Below are 20,871 nucleotides of genomic sequence, written 5' to 3'. Positions count from 1 at the left end.
ACTCAAATCTGAACAGACTACAGACAGACAAGTGCAACCGGTGAACTCAGCTTCTGTGAAAGAATCTAAAAGAAACATAAACCTTGAAGGAATACAAGACAAGATTGGATAAAGAAAACTTAAAAGGGGGGGGGGAAGAATTTTTTTTTCTGCCTTTTTAATCCTAAAACTCAGGAAGCAGAGGGAAGGGGATTTCTGTGAGTTCAAGGCCAGTCAGAGTGACTTAATGAGACTCAGTCTCAAAAAATAAACAAAACTCTGAAAGTGCCTGTTTTTTCTTAACATATTTAAACAGGTTTTAAGTAAACATTTGCTGAATGTGTGGATCAAGGCGGTGAGGCAAAGCTGTGGACTCACTGTGGTACTCAACTGTCTGTTGACTTGTGCCTGTGTGAGTCTTTTACTAGAAAGCTGTGCCATTTGGATGGGGGAACTCCTGAGTCAGTTGATAATTGAGGTTTTGTTCATGGTATCAGGGATTAACCCAGACTTGCAGAAGTGAGACAACTCATATGCAGAGCCACACCCCCCAGGCCAAAGAACTAATTCTAAACTGAGAGAATTAAATTTCTAAACTGAAGTGTCCACTAAACTTTGGGATTTCCTTGGGACAATGTAAGAAGGAAAAGAGAGTTTGACCATGATAGATCTTTGTGAACTTTCAGAAGATTCAAGATGAAGACAGCATCTTAAAAGCTCTGGCAGTAGTGGGCTCGGGAGGGGGTAAGGATAGGATGATAAGTGATGTTCTGGCTTATTTTGGCTGGCTAACAGCAACTGACCCTAAATTCAGAAGCATACACTACCATACTTGTCTCCTGCCAATCCCAAGAGAGAGGAATCTAGAAATGGCCCAAAGCATGCACAGTTCTGACACAGTGTCTCTCACTAAGGTTTCAGTTAAATAGGGGACATTTCAAAGTTTTCTTTTAGTGTATTGGAAAACTAGAACAGCTATGGCAGAAATCATGGCAGCCCCTTGGCTATCTTCATCCTTTGCCCATATTACTACTATGGCTGTTTAAATTGCTTGTGTTGTAATTTAAGCCCCGAGGGGATGGTAAAGAGGTAGGGGGAACTCAAGAGAGGACACCAGGGACAAACAAGTTTTTAAGAAGTTGAGGTCTTTGGAATGATACTGAGTCAGGAGGCATCTTCCTCCATGTAGAACTGTGTAAGTGGCCTTAGAAACTCCATTTCAGCTCTTGATCCTTGAAGCCATAGCCACTAACCAGACATAGCTGACACTCAGAGACAAATTTTGAGTAGATACTGTGGAACTCAATAGCAGCTCTCACAGAAGAAAAGGACAGCTCAAACCTATTATGACTTAGTCCTGTCAGGAATACAATGCCTTCCTGAACATTGTAAATGCCTCCACTGAAAGAAGAAAAATAACTTGAAGAGAGAGAGAGAGAGAGAGAGAGAGAGAGAGAGAGAGACTGACTTAACTAACTCCAGATACACAGTCCACGGCACAAAAACAAAACCAACACATAAAACCAAGACATGTCTCCTTGAAAAATTACTAACCCATAGTAATGGTCCCCAGAACCAATGGCCTAGAAGGACTTTCTGACAAAGAACTCAAGAAAATGATCATAACTATTGTCAACTGACTCTTAGAAAATGCAATTGTACTCCAAGAGAATTAAAGCAAAGGACAGAATGAATTGGGGAAGTCAATACATGATATGAAAATGGAATTCCAAGTGTTAAAAATGGCATATGTAGCTTGATCATGCTAGCCCTTTTTTGTCCTGGGAATACTTTTATTCCCGCCTATTGCATTAAAGCTTGTCTTTAACAACATCAACATGTTGGCAGCCAAAGTACATGACTTGAAACTGAAAATGGAACCCCAGATAGAGTTAATAATTTAACAGGCTGGTAAGCCAAAGATGAGTAAGATTCTGCACAGAGCCTTACTAACCTATGACAGAAGTGTATTGCTTTTGATAATGCATATTCCACAATGGGTAAGGAAGGCATTCTTGTCAGAATGACCTAAGACAGGCTCGTTCTTGTTTATGAAATTAAAAAGGGGGAGAGATGGAGAGCTTTGGGGGCTGCTTGGCAGGAATCTGATGTTGGCCAAGGACAAGGAAATGGGCTGTTTGGCAGGAATCTGACATTGGGCTAGAACAAAGAAGTAATTTCAGGCAGGAATATAAATCTTAGGCTAGAACAAAGAAGTAGGCTTCAGGCATGAAAATGACTTTGGGCTAGGACAGGAAAGTAGGATCAGATATTTTGGTCATCCTGATAAGCCCTTAGAAATAGTGATCATGGGAGTGATCATGGAACTTTGTTTATTGCCTTGCTTGTACTTGTTCTTTGTGTTTATTGTCTTGCTTGTTCCTTGACTATTTGCATTTATTGTGTTGCTAGTTCCTCAACCTAGAACTGACATTAATACTTGCAAGTAATTAAAATGGTATAAAAGCAAAAAGGAGGAGGAGGGATGGGATAGGGGGTTCATGGGGAGGGGAGAATGGGGAAAGGGGATAACATCTGAAATGTAAATGAATAAAATATCCAATAAAAAAGGAGAAAAATGACAAAAAATAAAGAAAGAAAATGGAATTCAATAGAGAAGAAAGAAGTGCTGAAGAACAGTGAAACAGAAATATGCTGGAGATGAAAAGCACAACCAGCCAACCAAAAACCTCAATGGAAAGGCTTAGGAGAACATGGAGTGTGTAAAACAGAATTGGGACTGAAAGACAAGGGGAAAGAATTGAGTCACTCAGTACAGGTCAATGACAACCTTCTTTAAAATGCACAAATAGAACATTGGGAAGTTTGAGAGGACTGTGAAAACATCTAGCCTTTGAACTATGAGCTTAGGAAAAAGAAATAATGCCTAAAGAAACACATCGAAAGTATTTTCATTAAGATTATACAAGATAAAATTCCAAGTCTAGAGAAGAGCTGCTCACTCAGGTACAAGCATCTATAGAATGCCAAATAAACAGGACTTGAAAGAAAAACCCCTATGACATATTGTAGTCTAAACATTAGAAACACATAACATAAAAAGGATATTAAAAGGTGAAAAAGAGAAAAGATTAAGTCATTTATAAAGAAAAACCCATAAGAATATCAGCTAATCATTAGATAGAAACTTTTAGAGTCCAGAAGAACCTGGAAAGATGTGTTCCAAGTTCTCAAAGGCCACAACTTCCAATCTAAATCATTATACTCAGCAAAACTATCTACTGAAATTGAAGGAGAAATTAAAACTTTTGTGATGAAAACATATTAAAGGAATTTATAATCCCTATGCCAGATCTACAGAGGATACTCAAAGGAATACTTTGGACTGAAGAGAAGCATAAACGGCATAGGAGGTCATGGGGGGGGGGGGCAAATAAAAAATACCAGAGAGCAATTTGTCAAAAGATGTCTACAAGGGGCCACAAAATCAACAAAATGGCAGAAATGAAACTGAATTTTCCAATAATAACTCTGAATACTAATGGTTGCAATTCCCCAATAAAAAGACACAGACAAACAGACTGGATAAAGTTCATCTTTTTGTTGCCTCCGGGGGGGGGGATAAAACATCTTGTATCATCAAAAATTTTAAAAATCCCTTAGTATAAAAGAATGATAAATGGTCATCCAAGAAAATTGGGATAGAAAACAAGCAGTTTGTAACTTTCATAACATCTGACAAAATAGATATTATTCCAAAACTTATCAGAAGACATAAGGAAGTCATTTCATCATTAAAGGAACAATCCATCAAGAAGATACTACAAATGTAACATGAATGCACCAAACACACATGTGCTCATTTCTACAAAAGAAATACTATTAGCTGTCCAATCCCAGATTGACTCCAAAACAGAGGTAGTAGGTGACTTCAGAGTCCACGGTCATCAACAATCAGATTCATCTAGACAAAAATTAAACAGAAAGACATAGGATTCTAGGTAACATCATAAATAAAATAGAATTAATAGGCATCTGTAGAACATTCCACTCAAACACTAAATATACATTCTAACCAGGCGGTAGCACCTTTAATCCTAGTACTTGGGAGGCAGAGGCAGACAGATCTCTGAATTTGAGGCCAACCTGGTCTACAAAGCAAGTTCCAGGACAGCCAGAGATGTTATAAATAAACAAAAGACTAAAACAAACAAGCAAGCAAACAAACAATGCATTCTTCTCAGCAGACTATGGGGCTTTCTCAAAAACTGATCACATATTAGGACATGAATCATGTATCAACAAATACAGAAAAATTGAAATAACACCTTGTATTCTATCTGGGTACCATGGAATAAAGCTAGATATGTGTGGGGAGCCGACAGAAGGCGGCTATCATCCTTGCAGCCATCTTGAGCCATATACCCTGACAAGAGACTTGCTTACAATAGCTTACAACAGCTGAGCACACTCTGATAACATCTTGTTTTAGATACCCAGGATTTTCCCTTGGGTGTGTGAGACTTAAAGATGTGTGACTTAAGGGTGTGACTTAGAGATCAGATTTAGAGACAAGACTTAAAGGTGTGACTTAAGGGCGTGACTTAATGGCGTGGCTTAGAAGTGAGACATATAAAAGGCGAGAGGTAGACAGAAGAAATTATTAGGCATTAGACATTAGACTTGGAAAGAGAATGAGGTAGTAGGCACATGAGACAGGCATTTAGACATTAGGAACTTAGCACTTGGAGAAAGAACTTGGAACTGGGAAAGAGACTAGCAACTGGAACTAGGATTAGGTGCTAGGAGCTAGGGACTTGGAACTAGGGACTTGGAGAGAAGAAGAGAGACTGAAGAATAAACGGAATTGAATCACACTCTGTCTGGTCTCCATTCATCATGTCTGTCCTCACTCTCTCTTGCTGAACCCGGACCGCAGACTGGAGCAGCTTGGGGCAGTGTAGGCTTTAACAGTTTAGCCCCCAAGGCTTTTGGCAGTGTGGGTTTCAACATTGATAGAGCAGTCCCCGACATTTTTGGCCCCCAAAGGTGGGGCAGCTTGGGCCACAACATTTTTGGTGCCCAATGTAGGGCAACAAGAAAGAGAGACCCAGTGAAGGACATTACTGGAAGAAGGATCTGGGAAAATTCAGAAGTGAAACGAAGATGATACCGTGGGAAGCCACGTTGAGAAAGGTAAGCCATGTTAATGAAAACGGGGCAAGAAATAAATCAGCCCGAACTTAACTCTCTATTTTCGTTTTGTTGTTTGCTGCTCACACGTGTTAATTGTCTGCTTTTGTTTCGTTGTTTGAATGCTGTCTTTCATGTTCAAAATAAAAAGAAACGTATTTATCTGAAATTAGAATCTAAAATACAACCAAAGGTTGATGATGATTTGTCAGAGCCAGATTGTGCTGACCTAGAGGAAGAGATAGTCGAACATTACGACCCTGAATGGCCCTCTTCCAGAAGACCCCCTCCCTACACACCTCCACCTCCAAGTGCTCCCTCAATGGAGATGGTGGTTATAGATCCCATAAGGGAGTTACAGGAAAAATATCTGTTCTTAAACAACAAATAGAGTTAGAAAAAGAGTATCAGGACTTAATTAATCAGCTACAAAAATTAAAGACAGGGACGATGTCTCGAGAGGTAAACTGTGAAAATCCCCCGGATCCTTGCGTTCCTCAACCAGGAGTCCAAAGGCAGTCCCTGTCCCCTAGCTTAAGATTAGCCACAGATCATCCAGAGAAGGGAGACACTGAGGCTTTTCCTGTATCCGAGACCGGAGACAATCAAGGGGTTGCTCGGAGACATCACACAGGGTTTTATTTTCAAATTATTAAGGAATTAAAAAATGCAGTATCACAATACGGTTCCACTGCTCCCTTTACTCTTGCAATTTTAGAGTCTGCTGCAGAGGAGTGGCTGGCTCCTGGCTATTGGAATACGTTAGTGAGAGTAGTTCTTAGCAGTGATAACTATCTTATTTGGAAATCAGAGTATCATGAGAATTGTAAAGAAACAGCTAGGAGAAATGTTCAGGCAGGCAATGGTTGGTCCTTTGATGCCTTAGTAGGAGAAGGGCAATTTGCTTCTAGTGATAACCAGATGCAATATGACCCAGGCTTATCCGCTCAAATTCAAAATGCAACCATGAAGGCTTGGCGTAAACTCCCGGCAAAAGGGGACCCTGGTGCAACAGATATTAACATGATGTTAATAGTACAAAAATATGCAAACTCATGGAAATTAAAGAATACATTGTTGGAGTCACTGAAGCAATAAAGAAAGATCAATAAATACCCGGGTGTTCTCATGTGGGTCCTGACTTTCTGGTCCTTTCTGTCTTCAGCTTAGAGTCCATGTGAAAGCAAGAAACTATTACAAGGCCGTGGGGGGTGTGCAATAATGAGGGAGATAGTAGAATATAGGGTTTTTATTGAAAAAGGTAGAGAAGGGGGGATTTGGGGAGTAGAAAAGTTCAAGCAAGGAGTGAAGTTAGAGGAAAAAAAATGAGGGGCTGGGGAAGGCTCAACCACTACAAAGCCTGAGATGTATGAGAAAAGTGTATGCAAACCTATGGCCTTATAACCTAAGTAAAAAACATAGGAAGCAGAGGCAGTGCAACACAAATGATATGATAAATCAGTGGAAATCCTGGACCCCCAGGTTTAAGTGGGTATGGATTACATTACTCCAATCCCACGGCAGAAAGCAGGTAGGTCTCTATGATTGTGAGATTAGCCTGGTCTGTATAGTGAGTTGCAGAACAGCCAGGGCTACATAGTGAGAATCTGTCTCAAAACAAGACAAAAAGTGTTTATGTGGGGGTGCGGCTAGGACTGGTGGGTAATGGAGAGACCCATAACTGATCAAAATGCTAAGAATGAGTGACTATTGGGTGCTCAACTATAGATGGGGCATGTGCATTGACTGCCCCCCAGTCCTATGGCTCAGGAGACATCACAGAAGTGGGTCAGGGTAGAAAGACTTGAGGGATAAGGAGGAATGGTATGCACGCAATGTTGTCCTTTGGGCAGAACATGGTTGCTGTATGCATGAACTCAGAGTAGTAGACATGCATTTGATCAAACCAGGTCTAATACCATTATAGACAGGGGAAATGCTACTGAGGTCTCACCCTTAGCTGGGAAGCTCCTGCAGTTGAAGGCTGCCAGGGGGTGGGGGGGTGAGGGGTGGGGGGATGGGGGGGCGGGGGGATGTGCTAAGGAAGCTTAGGGAGAGCTTAGGGGCTTTGGGAATGGATTTGATTCAGACATGTTGTATACTTATATAACTTTTCAAAGAATAAATATTTTAAAGAGAAATATTTTAAAGCAAAAAACAATACAAAAACTCCATCAAAAAGATACCTGTTTTATTTTTATTTTTTTATTTTTTTATTTTAGTGGTTGGGGAGGGCATTGCAGAAGTGGAAGCCTATAACCCTAACATTTGGAAGAGGTCGAGCAAGAGGAGTAAAGTTCAAGGTCACCCTTGGCTACAGGGGCAATTATTAGCTAGCACAGGCTACAAAAGACCCTGTCTCAAAACAAACACAAAGAAGCAAACTGATTCTTTCATATTCTGCCATGTGAACATATAGTTTGCCCCTTTAACTATCTGAAGACTTAACAACAGGAACCATCTTGGAAACAGAGATCCTACCCCACCCCCATGCCCCTCATACTACATTTGCTTGCTTGTTTACTTGCTTGTCCCCCTCTGTCTCTCTTTCTTTCTTTCCATCCATCCATCCATCCATCCATCCATCCATCTATCCATCCATCTTCTATCTATTTAGAAACATGATTTAATTATTTAGCTTCAGTTGGCCTAGAACTTGCAATGTAGTCCAGGCAAGCCTCAAACTCAACAGAGATCCTTCTGCCTCTTCCTCCTGAGTGCTGGGGTTAAAAGCATACACTATCATGTCCAGCTAAATCTGACTGTCTCTTGATATTGGACATCACAGTGTACAGAACTGGTATACATTTGTGTTATTTGTAAATTACTCAGTCTAATGTATTTTGTTACATCAAGAATAGACTAACAACACAATTCTAATGTCAACTCTAATGAAGTAAGAAAGAAAGGGTGGGCAGAGAGAGAGACAGGTTATTTTTCATGACCTACCCTGGAAATCATTAGTAGAATTTTTACCTCCTGCTGGTTAAAAAGGTCTGGGTTCAGGTAGAGGCTCCACAGAGTCTGGTGGGCAAGTATAACATTTGTATGTAAGAAGGGGATGTGGGGAGAAAGGGAATCACACAATCGCAGGTTCTGCACAAAGGTTTGGGAATCAGAACGGCACGGTTCTTATCAGTAACTGAATGCCAGAAGACAAGGAAGCGATGCCTTGTAGATTCTGAAGGAAAATAACTTCCTTCTAGAACTCTACACTTTGCTGAATGATAAAGTGTGAACACTGGCTAAAGTCACTTGTGTACAAGCAACTTCTCAAGTAACTTATTTTTCCATATGGCCTTAGCTAGAAAACTTCTAGACTGTTCCACCAGTAGTGTAGCACAAATACGATGATAAGGAGTCAGGACAGGAAGCTCCAAGGAGGAGAGAAGTGAGGGGAACCTCGGGATGACAGCCAGGCAGCAGCCAGGACTGCAGAAGACAAGAACTCCAGAGAGTTCTGCATGAATTTGGTATATTTTCTCATGTATTTGAAGGAATACTCTATAAGTGTGTATTGATTGATGGCAAGTATATAGGAAATTGAGCAAATAAAAGAATATGCAGGGTCAGTAAAATGACTCAGTGGATTAAGGCACTTGCTGCCATGCCTAACCACCTGGAACCCAAGTGGTAGATGGACGGAGCCAACTTTCCCATTTATTATCTGACCTCCACATATTCTTCTCATGACACATGCATGCACATGTGCACACACACACACAAAACTAACAAAATATAATTTTTAAAGGAAAAAGAATATACAAAAAGTATATTTTGTACATATACATGGTGGTACACATCTATGTTTACAGCCTTTGGGAGTCTGAGGCAGGAGAATTATTGTAAGCTTAAATGCTGGCCTGAGCTCTAAAGTAAGTATCAGGCCTGACATATATATTATATATGTATATATGTATGTATATATCGGACATGTAGAATTTGGAACATTTACAACACAAGCATTGTCTTTAAGAGTAAATTAGTCAACATTTCATCATGAAACATTTTTAAGAAACTTCAGCATAGCAAAAAAATCTATAAATAACATTAAATACTAATAGTAACATTATAGACATATAAATATAGGATTAATGGATTTTCCAATAGCCATCAGAAACATTAATAGGTTTCTGCCCGTGGGACATGGAGAACTGAGGACCAGAGAGCACCCAAGAAGAGACACTCTTTTTCAGAAGATAAGTACTCTTTGATGTTTTCTAAATGATATTCACACATTGGCTAAATGGAAAATGATTTTGTCAAGATCAGAGACAAAACTCAGTGGATAAAAGTACTTCCTTCTAAGTCTGACTAATGAGTTTGATCCCCAGGAATTACTTGGTTGCAAGGAGGCAACTGACTTCCTCAAGCTGACCGCTGACATCCATACACATGCTGTGGCATTAGTATCTTCCCCAATAACATGCACATATAAGAAATTTAATAGAATGACTGTTTTTGTTTGTTTGTTTGTTTTTTAGTTTTTCAAGACAGGGCTTCTCTGTGTAGCCCTGGCTGTCCTGGAAGTCACTCTGTAGACTAGGCTGGCCTCGAACTGAGAAATTCACCTGCCTCTGCCTCCCAAGTGCTGGGATTAAAGGCGTGTGCCACCACCGCCCTGTAGAATGACTGTTCTAAAATCAGAAAGAAATGAATGAGCAGTTGGAAATGAGACCATGGCAGCAACATGAGATGAGAAGATGCTTTCTGTAGTTGAGGCTGCCTGCCATGGAAAGCCCTAAGTCTTAAAATGACTTAAAGAGGGCTGGAGAGATGGCTTAGAGGTTGAGCATTTGACTGCTCTTCCAGAGGCCCTGAGTTCAATTCCCAGCAACCACATGGTGCTCACAACCATCTATAATGAGATCTGGTGTCCTTTTCTGACACGCAGTTATATATGCAGGACACTGTGTATAAAATAAATAAATCTTTTAAAAATGGCTTAAATTGAAGAACTATTATCACCCTCTGCTTCTACAGATGAGGGAACATCCTCAGGGAAGTTAATGGAGGTGCTATGGTGTGGCTCGATGGCAGAGAGCTTATTTAACATCAGAGAAAGCCCTGAGTGTGAGCACAGCACAGTTTTGCTTACCACCAATTGATGATACAGTAAGTTAAAGGAAACTGTCCAAAGACATAGACATAGAGCTCAAAATTGGCAATAGGAAGGCTGGACCCAACTCTGTCTCCAGGGTTCCACTGTATTTATCTATGTAGTTTAGACTGTTGGCAAGCAAGAAGATATATAGTGGACCCTTGGATAAGCAGAAGATATTGAGGTTTTGGTTTAAGAAACACATAGATGTTGATATAACTTGAAGGCTATAAGTCATCAGAAACCAATCTAGACATGTTGGCACATTCCTGTAACCCCAGCACTCAGGATGGAGGCAGGAGGCGCTGGAGGTATAAGATTCTGTGTCAGAAGAAAAGAACACACACACACACAGAGAAAGAGAGGGAGGCAGAGACACAGAGAGAGACAGAGACAAAGACAGAGACACAGACAGGGAGATAGGTAGAGACAAAGACAAAGAAACTAAAAATATCAGAAACCAAGCTGTGTCAGAGGTCTGGGGAGCCAGCTCATCGGTTAAGAGCACTTACTGCTCTTCCAGAGGACACAAGTTCTGGTCCCAGCACCCACGTGGGGCAGCTCAGGACATCCTGTACCTCCAGCCCCAGGATATCTGATGCTTTTCTCTGGCCTCCATGTGAACCCCTACACACACATAAATAAAACCAAAAATAAATCTTTGGGAAAAGAAATAACTAAAAACTGTTTACAAGAGGGAGGGAGCAATGGAGCTGGGTCATAGAAAGCCTGAGGGAGCCAGTGAGGTGATTGATATGGAAAGAATTTGCTTTTAAAGAGTAAAGTGAGTCTCACTTCTCAAGCAGGTGGAAAAGACCTGCTGGGGGCAGCTCTGTTATAGAGCAGGAACTCAGAGAGTCAGGAAGTGAGGTGATCATACAGCTTTCTCTGTGAGAAGTGGGAGACTGGTTGTTTTCGTACGGATAAATGAGAAAGAAAAATGTTGCTCTTCCCTGAGTCTTTAGAGGCAGAATGAGTTGAAAATCAATCGGAATAAACAGAAATGAGAGCAGTCAGAAATCAGCAAAGAGACTGCAGAGTTTACCCCGAACATTTGGTTCCCAGTATTTACTTACATATTTATACTATGTAGCTTAAGGGTCATGTGTTGAGGCCTGCACTCTGCCTCAACGCTTTGGGGCTAAGTGCTCTGGTCAAGAGAGAGTGAGTGGGGATAAAGGGGCAAGCGACTCGAAGAATGGAGACAAGACAGGGTGTGCGGTCAGGTCTTAATTCTCGTCTCCTCCCGTGTCTGTGTCTGTCTGTCTCTCTCTCTCTCTCTCTCTCTCTCATCTCACTTTATTGAAAGGAAATCTGGGGTATTTATAAACACAAGCAGGAGAACACAGGTGAAAACATTTACCACGTGCACCATACAGCTGAGGTCACTAAACAGCAAAACAAGCTCTGTGGGATAAACAATATACTTATCAGAGTGTGCTTCAGCTGTTATAGGCTTTTGAAAACCAAGTCTTTCATCAGGGTATATGGTTCCAGATGGCTGCAAAGTTGATCTAGCCGCTTTCTACTAAAGTCGGCTCCCAACAGTCATGTGCTATTTCATCTGACAACTCTTAAGAAAAGATACTGAAGGGTAGGGAAGCCACTTTGAAATTAGAACCCTGAAGTAGAGCCACCTTAACCGGAACTGGACACAGCAGATGTCCTTAAGTGTGTCCTTAGAAAGGTGATAACGTAGGGAGTGGCTTCCAGGCAGAAAAAGGGCCAGACTTCTGGTGAGGAATTAGCTGGAGGGCATAGTTCTTAGCACTGTCTTCAAGGTCTGGGTCTAAAAGGGTGTGGGGCTAGAAACCTGGAATTTACGAGAAAGCTGTGTCTAGGAACAGCCTTGCTGGATTTTAGCATTTGCCCAAATTGCCAGTCTTACACATTTTATATCCCAGAGATGTGTGATAATGGTGAATATTACCAAATGATCATCTGCAAGACATCTGTGTTCTTTACAGTACTCGGCCAGGCCTGCATGTTGTCCTCAGCACTGGTATATGTACAACAGAAAAGGTTTCCCCCAAGTAATTCTTTGGTATACTTAAGGTTCATCTTAGTGGTTTGGTAGTGGTTATGATGCTACAGTCTGCTATGGTCACGTCTCACATTAACCTACATGCTTAATATACCTGGAGCACATTTTTTCTTGTTTATAAAATTAGAATAATAATAGTACCTAACTTGTAGACATTAAACTGTAAGGATTAAATGAATATATATACATATATGCATATATATGCACATATGTATATGCACACACATATATGATTTAGAATCTGATTATAATTATTGAAAGTACAAGTTTTCTTTAGGTCTGGAAGGTGGGCACTGAGAAGTGTCAGATAACATTCATTAGGAGGTAACTAAGTTGGTAGAGTACTTGCCTAGTTTGCATAAAGCCCTGGGTTCCATCCCCTGTACTGTTTAAACATAAAGCCAGGTGTGGTGGTGCATGCTTATAATACCAACACTAGACGTGGAATTAGGAGCATCAGAATCTGAGATTGTCTATGGTGAATACAAATGGCTGTTGTGGTTATCCTGGGCTACAATAAGATTCTAATACCTATAGTAATATAGACCTATATCTACATATGGGTAATATGGACTCTTGGTTGTCAAACTGACATCTTGAATCAGCTAAAACCCAAGCAGCTGGGCATGCCTGTGAGAGATTTTCTCGACAGGATTATTTGAAGTGAGAAAACCCACCCCAAATTTAGGGCACACCCTTTGGTGGCAGCCCTCCTAAAAGGACATGGAAGAAGGAAGAAGGACACGGAAGTAGGCTTCTTGCCTGCTCAACCTCACTCTAGATGACAAGTTCATCTGTTCTGCTGCTGAGGCATCCCTTCACCACTACTAGGACCTACTTCTCCAGGACTCCAATGGAGGCTAATGCAGCAGTTCTCTAGGACTCCCCTAGAACTCTGGAACCAGACTGGGATTGATGAAGCATTCAGTCTCATGAACAAGTGGTTACTAGATGCTTGGTCTTTCTGTCATGACATAGCCATTGTTGGACTAGCCAGTCAGTTCTGTTCCTTCATAGAATTCTGAATATTCAATATGCTTATCTTTCAGGGTTCCCCCCCCCTTTATTCTTTTTGTTTGAGACAAGGTCTCACTATATAGCCCCGACTAGCCTGGATGTAACTATATAGACTAGTCTGGCTTCAGACTTACAAAAAAAAATCTGCCCTGCGCCTGCCTCTGGAATGCTGGGATTAAAGGCAATTGTCACCATGTGGAGCCTATGTTTTCTTTTCACAGTACTGGAAACTGAATCCAGGGTGTTGCACTTACTAAGTAGACAGTCTACCTCTGTAATATACCCAAGTTGTTGGTGTATGTGTGTGTGTGTGTGTGTGTGTGATACAGTTTCAAGTATCCCAAGGTGGCCTCCAGCTCAGTATATGGCTGAGGATAGCCTTGAACTCCTGATCCTCCTGCCTCTACAAATTCTGAGATTACAGACATGCAGCACTGTTCCTGGCTATTTGTGTATATCAATGATATGCTTATATATATGGCTGAGTCCGATAACCCAAGCTTGAGAAGCTCACTCCTCCCACATACAAGCACACTGTATACATTAGTTTTACGCATATGTAAAGACAAGTACAATCAGAAGTACAAATGTAAGGAGTCCAAGTCCAGACGTCTCCTCTGTTCAGGAAAGTAATTTGACGTTTTAAATCGATTGATGGCATTTGAGCATGCAGGCAAAGCACCTTAGATTTGGTGACCCAGCTCTGCCATGAACTACGGGGGAACCTACAGGCCTTTCAGGCTGAGGGTTTCTACCATGGATAGACTGGCCCATGCTGCCCCATTGCTTCATGGAACAGTGTCTTGGGACAGCAAGGTGCACAGTTCCCCCTTAAAGACCTCACAAATTGTTAGTGGGAGGAGGGGAAGCTAATTCCTTGCCTCTGCAGCACTGTCATAGACTTATCTCCTCTTTCAAATGAAACAAGTCTCAAACTCTGTCTTTTCCGGGGGAGACTGGATGGCTGTTATCTTGGTCTCCATATTGTTTTTGCAAAGTCTGTAGTTTGTGGGTAAGTAAGGTAGGAGGCTGTTGAGCGCTTCTAGGCAAATGTGAATTAACAGTTACTTTTTTTTTTTTTTTTTTTTTTTTTTTTTTTTTTTTTTTTTTGCAAGCTCATAAAATCCCAGAAGGTAGGGGTCTGTTGTTTGTTCCTTCAGTCTCTCTTGAGTCATTCAGGTACAGGGTGTGTCTGTTAATTGAAACTGCACAGCAGAGGAAGTTTTGTGATCACATCTGCTCAGGGTGGGAAGGCAGTGCGAACAGAGGACTTGGGTGGAACCTCTTTTTAACTGTAGGACAGACAAGGCACAAAGGCCCTGAGTCTGCTACTCAGACAAATCTGACCAAGGCCTCTTCAGTCTCAGTCTAGCATTATCTAGCAATAGAAAAATGTGGGCGAGGCGAGGCGCGACTCCTGAGATTTGGGGGTCTCTTAGTTATCTTTCAAGTAGACAGGGAGAGAAGAGGCATCCAGCTTTTGCCCGGGGGCTGTAGGAGCTGGCCTGTGAAAAGCCAGGCAGCCCTTTCCCCTGTGGAAATTCCTGAACTGCTGGATTATTTAAATCTCTGAGGCCAGGGCAACAGCCCACCTCCTCAAAGGCCTCTGCACTTCCCAGAATCTGGGGCACACCGCCTGGCTTTGCGCTCAGCTGAGTGAGGGGAACCCCCGCCCAACACCAAGCACAGCACTGGCCCACTTCTCCGTGCACCCGGGGAAAGCCGCTTTCTGCCCACCAGACCGCAAGTTTCAAGGCTTCACCAGGATCGGAGTGGAGGGGGAGGAGGAGGAGAACAGAAGCTTTTCAGTGCCCCGGGGCTGCTCTCCTCCGACCCCTCTAGCAGTCCCTTCTCAGGATCTCCTCCCTGTGGCGTGGCGGTGACTCTCTGGGCAGTAGCTCGGGTTTCCCCTGACCGCGTGGAAGTGGCCCTCAGGGCACCGGGGCCACTCGGGCTACACGGATCCTCAGGGCTGTGGGATCGGGGACCAGAGAGATCCTCTACTTGACGCAGGCTTGTTCTCAGTCCTCTAAGATTTTCAACGAAGAAAAGTTTTCCCAGGGATCCCATGCCTAGTTTCGGAGTCCTGTCCCGCGCTGGGGACTGCGGGTAGCTGGCTTGAGACGTGATTTGTGAATTAGAATTTAGGGGCTGCCAGGCTCCGCCCCTTCTCTTCTCCTCTCTCTGCTGGTTGGGGCGGAGGGGCTCCTATTCATTTCGTTTTATTTTAGTCACTCTGCCCCAGATCTTTCTGGGAGGCTGCTACTTAGCAGCCTGGACCCGGAGGGGCCCCCTGCCGCTGGCAGAGGGCGGAGGAGTTAAAGGCATTAACCCCTCCCAGTCCCTTCCTAGAGGAGCCACCCAGCCTCGGCGGCCGGGCGCTCAGAGACTTCGCCTTGCAAAAGTGGTGCGGGCAGCGCAGGCAGAGCTGGCCATTGGAGTGCACCGCTGAGGAGGGAGGGGACCCCGGCTCAGGGAACTTTGCGAGTGAGCTGATCGCGGTCAGTTGCCGACAGCAGCAAGATGCGGATCGCGCGGTGTAGACCCAGAGCTCTGCGGACGCAGCTTCGTCCGGCTTGAGAGAGGTAGGAGGTTGTGAGCCTCTCAGGCTTTGGCGCCGGCTGTAGGGCATCCAGGTGTCAAGAACGATCCTGTAAACCCGAACGAAACAAACAAAAACTTTGGGAAAAAAACAAAACAAAACAAACCCGGGCATCACCAGGATACCATGGAGCCCATCTTGACTGGCTTCTTCTTGGGGCACGGAGTTAATGAAGTTAGAGAAAGATTAATTTCCAAATTATAGAAACGACTGGGGGAGGGAGTGCTGGAGAAGTTATGGTTCATTAGAACGGAGAAAAGGGGTGACGCTTATTTTTGGAAATCCTATAGTCAAAATTACCAGGCATCACGTCAATGGTTTCCATGGCCTGAGAGTGGACTGTAGCTTTGGAGTTGGGAAATACGGAGTTTGTAAGCTTTTGTCATAGAAATGACTGCAATATCTCTAGGGAGTTTCTCCCCTTCATTTGTTATCGCGTTGATCAATTACCATGCGGACTTTAAAATACTTAATTAGTGCTGTGTGCGCAACTCATTTAGTGCTGTGTGTCCATCTTTAAGAGTTGCTAGTTCTGTGAGAGGAGGCAATGTTGGGGTATGGGGAGCCGATGAGGTTAAAACTGCCCATGCAAATTTAGCAGTCCGTGTTTCTGGAAATTAATGTACCTGAAGTTAGAACAAAGTGACATGCATGTTTCGTTATGGCTAGCAGATTGCCTTTTGTGTGCATGCGAGTGCTGGCCAAAGTTAAACCCTTCTTAAGCAATCAGTTCATGTAGAAAGTTCTAGCATTTGCTGCAGTCTCTTAGGAGGGGCTCTCAATGAAACATAATAAATTATACTTACCTTTAAACATAATAAATTGACTTGTGGGGAGGTTGGGTAGGGTGGAGGAGTAAAGAAAAAAAATTAAAAATAGGCAGTTGCTTCACGGAGGCGCCAAGCTTTCCTGTTTACTTCAAGGCCTGGCGGCCCACACCTCGCTTTACCCTCCGACCCGACCCTCAACACACCTGCTCCCAGGGAGTTATTAATAGAGCCCAGAAAACGACTTACTTGTCAAATAACCCTCCTACAAAGCTACTTTCTTGCATGGTAATGAGAGCTGTGGGGTGTGTGTGTGTGTGTGTGTGTGTGTGTGTGTGTGTGTGTGTGTGTGTGGCGGGCGTACGCGTGTCTGCACTGCACCCAGAATTTGCAGTTGGTGCCTTTTGTGAAAAGAGGCCCTTGGGCTGGTGGTGAGCAAGCAGATGACCTGGTGATCTCTTGAAGGAATCTCAGGGCTGGACACTGAACGTGGCAACGCCAGTGGAAATGGCGTGGAGTCGAAAACCAGAATGGGTGGCTCTTTGCCATTCCCATCTTGGTTGATTTAGTGACCCAAGGGAAGGTTTTGTCTACTCAGAGTCTGGTTAAATTTGTTTGTTTGTTTGTTTGTTTTCTTTCTACCTTTCTAACGTCATTTCTCTTTAGTTTATTTATTTTTGTTTTGTTACTAGAGATGATAATTTGAGTTAAAAAAAAAAATCCTGCCTGTGCTCTGGCCAAGTTCCCTTAAAACAAATCAACAATAAAGTCGGAGCAATGCCTTGGCTAGAATGAATTATGCTAGTGTGCTGGGCATTTTCCCTGACTCTTTTCTTTGTAACTTCTTTAAGGCTGCTGTTTCTCGGAGGCCTCTCCAGCCAGGAAAAGCTACATAGAAAAGCATTGGATTGCTCGCTGACCTGGCCTTGCTGTAACTGAAGGCCCGCTCAACCTCGCCCTCTAGCGTTTGTCTGGAGAAGTACCACGCCGGGTTCCTGGGGACACAGTGCCGCGGCTATGGTGTCCACCAGCGTCCCGGTGGTTAAGGCTCTCCGCAGCCCAGTCTCCGACTATGGCAACTATGATATCATAGTCCGGCATTACAACTACACAGGCAAGTTGAACATCGGAGCGGAGAAGGACCATGGCATTAAACTGACTTCAGTGGTGTTCATTCTCATCTGCTGCTTCATCATCTTAGAGAATATATTTGTCTTGCTAACTATTTGGAAAACCAAGAAGTTCCACCGGCCCATGTACTATTTCATAGGCAACCTAGCCCTCTCGGACCTATTAGCAGGAGTGGCTTACACAGCTAACTTGCTGTTGTCTGGGGCCACCACCTACAAGCTCACGCCTGCCCAGTGGTTTCTGCGGGAAGGGAGTATGTTTGTGGCTCTGTCTGCCTCAGTCTTCAGCCTCCTTGCCATCGCTATTGAGCGCTACATCACCATGCTGAAGATGAAACTACACAATGGGAGCAACAGCTCGCGGTCCTTTCTGCTGATCAGCGCCTGCTGGGTCATCTCCCTCATTCTGGGTGGCCTGCCCATCATGGGCTGGAACTGCATCAGCTCACTGTCCAGCTGCTCCACCGTGCTACCGCTGTACCACAAGCACTATATTCTCTTCTGCACCACCGTCTTCACTCTGCTCCTGCTTTCCATCGTCATCCTCTACTGCAGGATCTACTCCTTGGTCAGGACTCGAAGCCGCCGCCTGACCTTCCGCAAGAACATCTCCAAGGCCAGCCGCAGTTCTGAGAAGTCTCTGGCCTTGCTGAAGACGGTGATCATTGTCCTGAGTGTCTTCATTGCCTGCTGGGCCCCTCTCTTCATCCTACTACTGTTAGATGTGGGCTGCAAGGCGAAGACCTGTGACATCCTGTACAAAGCAGAGTACTTCCTAGTTCTGGCAGTGCTGAACTCAGGTACCAACCCCATCATCTACACTCTGACCAACAAGGAGATGCGCCGGGCCTTCATCCGGATCGTATCTTGTTGCAAATGCCCCAACGGAGACTCCGCTGGCAAATTCAAGAGGCCCATCATCCCAGGCATGGAATTTAGCCGCAGCAAATCAGACAACTCCTCCCACCCGCAAAAGGACGATGGGGACAACCCAGAGACCATTATGTCTTCTGGAAATGTCAATTCTTCTTCTTAAAACCGGAAGCTGGTGGTACTAGGGGAAGCATTCTGACTTGGTCACCCACTACCCCAGCATTTCAAAAATGTCCCTCGTTCTCCACTGCTACAAAGAAGGAGCAACTGGGAGCCTGAGAGAGGGAGGGAAGGGAGAATGTGCGGCCCGGTGATACCATGATGTAGGTAGGTAGTAATTGTGAACAATGCACTGGGAAGGGTGGAGATCAGGTCTGGCCTGCAGTGGGTTTCCTGCCCCCACCCCCCAATACCCTGGAGCTTTGATTTTGCACTGAGCCAAAGGTCTAGCATTGTCAAGCTCCCAAAGGGCTCATCTGACCGTCCCTCCTCAAAGACTAAGGTCTCAAGAGAAAGTGTCGTGATCTCTCACTGTAATGACAAAGTGAGTATGTGTCCTTTAGCTTGGTTGGGTGGTGTGCATGTCCCCACCCTCCGTTTCTTCTCACCCTGTCTCCCCTTACCACACCTTCTTCATATTCTTTTACTTTATATCTTAACTGCCTGACCTTTGTTCATCAGAAGGAGGTTATGGAGAGGCTATTTCTTGATTGTCTGTAGCCAGCAGACTGTTGACTGGAAGGCTATTTGCTAAGGCCAAAGTTTCCATGTAAGCTGGAATTTGGGATTGGGTAAGCCGTCTTTAAGACGAAAAGGTGTTGTTGTTCATTCCTCACAGATTCCTTATTCCCACTACAACCACAGCTAGTATGAGTTTGTAATGCGAATAATGAAGTCTACTTTATTTGAACTATATTGGCCAGGATCTTAGGTGATATGGGAAAAACAAAACAAAACAAACAAACAAAAAAACAAAACCCCACCAGAATGAAGTGAAATGTGAGAGATAAGTTATGCAAACCAAGAGCTGTTTTTTGATGTCGTTCTCTAACCCATACAGCATCTTTGGCACTTTTCTTGATGATTTCAGAGTGTTGTGTGATCCATTTCAACCCACTGGGGGATGGCTGTATTTTGTTTAAAGAACAGTTTCTGGTTTTCGAATGTATTTGTCTCTTTGAGGTCATCTTATTGAATTTCTTCCTAACCCATGTTAACACCATTGAATGTGTAGTTCCTAAGAAAGTGCTATCCTTTTGTGCCCCAAAAGCATTACTTTAACTGACAAGGAACATCAGGAATTTATTTCAGCTGTCATTAGGTATTGATGGTGGGTGTAAATGTTACAGAGAATAAAAATATATTACTGTCTCTTTAGTATGGTTTTCAGTGCAATTAAACCAAGAAATGTCTTTTTTTTAAAAAAAAAAAAATAGTATTTAATAGGTTCCTGACTTTTGTGGATCATTTTGCACATAGCTTTATCAACTTTTAAACATTAATAAACTGATTTTTTTTTAAAGATTCTTTTGTGAAGAGAACTTTTTTTAAAAAAAAAAAACCTCATTCACTGAGATTCGATACTTCTGGATTATGTGACTCTTTGGAATTAAAGGTGAGGCTCAATTTTAAAAAGTTGAAAGAAGTTAAAAGCTTTAGCCTCGATAAACTAAGGTATGAAAAAAATGTGGTTTGTTTAGAAACCACTCTAGGTTTTTCAGGAAGAGAAACTTCAATAAATTAGCATCAGAGACATGTGGAGAACAAGAGAAAAACCATCAACCTTCCAAAGGCCACAGCAAATAAATGCGACTGTTTCCATTTTAAAGTGCAGCGAGGCCAAACAAAACCAACTCTGATAATTCTACCCTGAAATAAAACTTCAGCCTTCTGAAATTCAGCAATGTATTCTTAAATCTATTTTAAATTAGGACTAAAATGATTGGTTCAAATGCCGCAGCAAAGGCATACATACTTGGCCTTTTATCAACATATGGGGAAAGAGAAAACGTGGTTAATGGGAGATGATCTTAAATGGCCAGTGCTTTGTAATTTCTTGGTTTGCCTATTCTTAAGATAAGGTCTCGTATCCTAGGCTTGCCTCATGCTTGCTCAGAAGAGGAATGTGAACTTTTGATCCTCCTGCTCCCTCTTCTTCAATGTTGGGCCCAGGTTTATGAGAGGGTAGGGAATGAATCCAGGTC

At 43.0% G+C, this 20,871-nt stretch overlaps 1 protein-coding gene across 1 annotated transcript; it reads left to right on the top strand.

Annotated features, from left to right (window-relative positions):
* Nucleotides 1–15,473: 15,473 nt before the first annotated feature.
* On the top strand, nucleotides 15,474–20,191 carry S1pr1 (sphingosine-1-phosphate receptor 1). The gene is made up of 2 exons (XM_034501279.2): nucleotides 15,474–15,880; nucleotides 17,516–20,191. The coding sequence occupies exon 2, from the start codon at nucleotides 17,682–17,684 to the stop codon at nucleotides 18,828–18,830; it is 1,149 nt and encodes a 382-aa protein (XP_034357170.1). The 5' UTR covers nucleotides 15,474–15,880; nucleotides 17,516–17,681; the 3' UTR covers nucleotides 18,831–20,191.
* The last annotated feature ends 680 nt before the right edge of the window (nucleotides 20,192–20,871 follow it).

The sequence above is a fragment of the Arvicanthis niloticus genome, chromosome 4 (genome assembly GCF_011762505.2).
Source record: "Arvicanthis niloticus isolate mArvNil1 chromosome 4, mArvNil1.pat.X, whole genome shotgun sequence".
NCBI lineage: Eukaryota > Metazoa > Chordata > Mammalia > Rodentia > Muridae > Arvicanthis > Arvicanthis niloticus.
The sequence above is the reverse complement of the archived record's forward strand: the minus strand, read 5'-3'. Positions and strand labels throughout refer to the sequence as shown.

Coding starts and splice junctions, on each gene's coding strand:
- S1pr1 (XM_034501279.2), top strand. CDS start 17,682: ATGGTGTCCACCAGCGTCCCGGTGGTTAAGGCTCTCCGCAGCCCAGTC.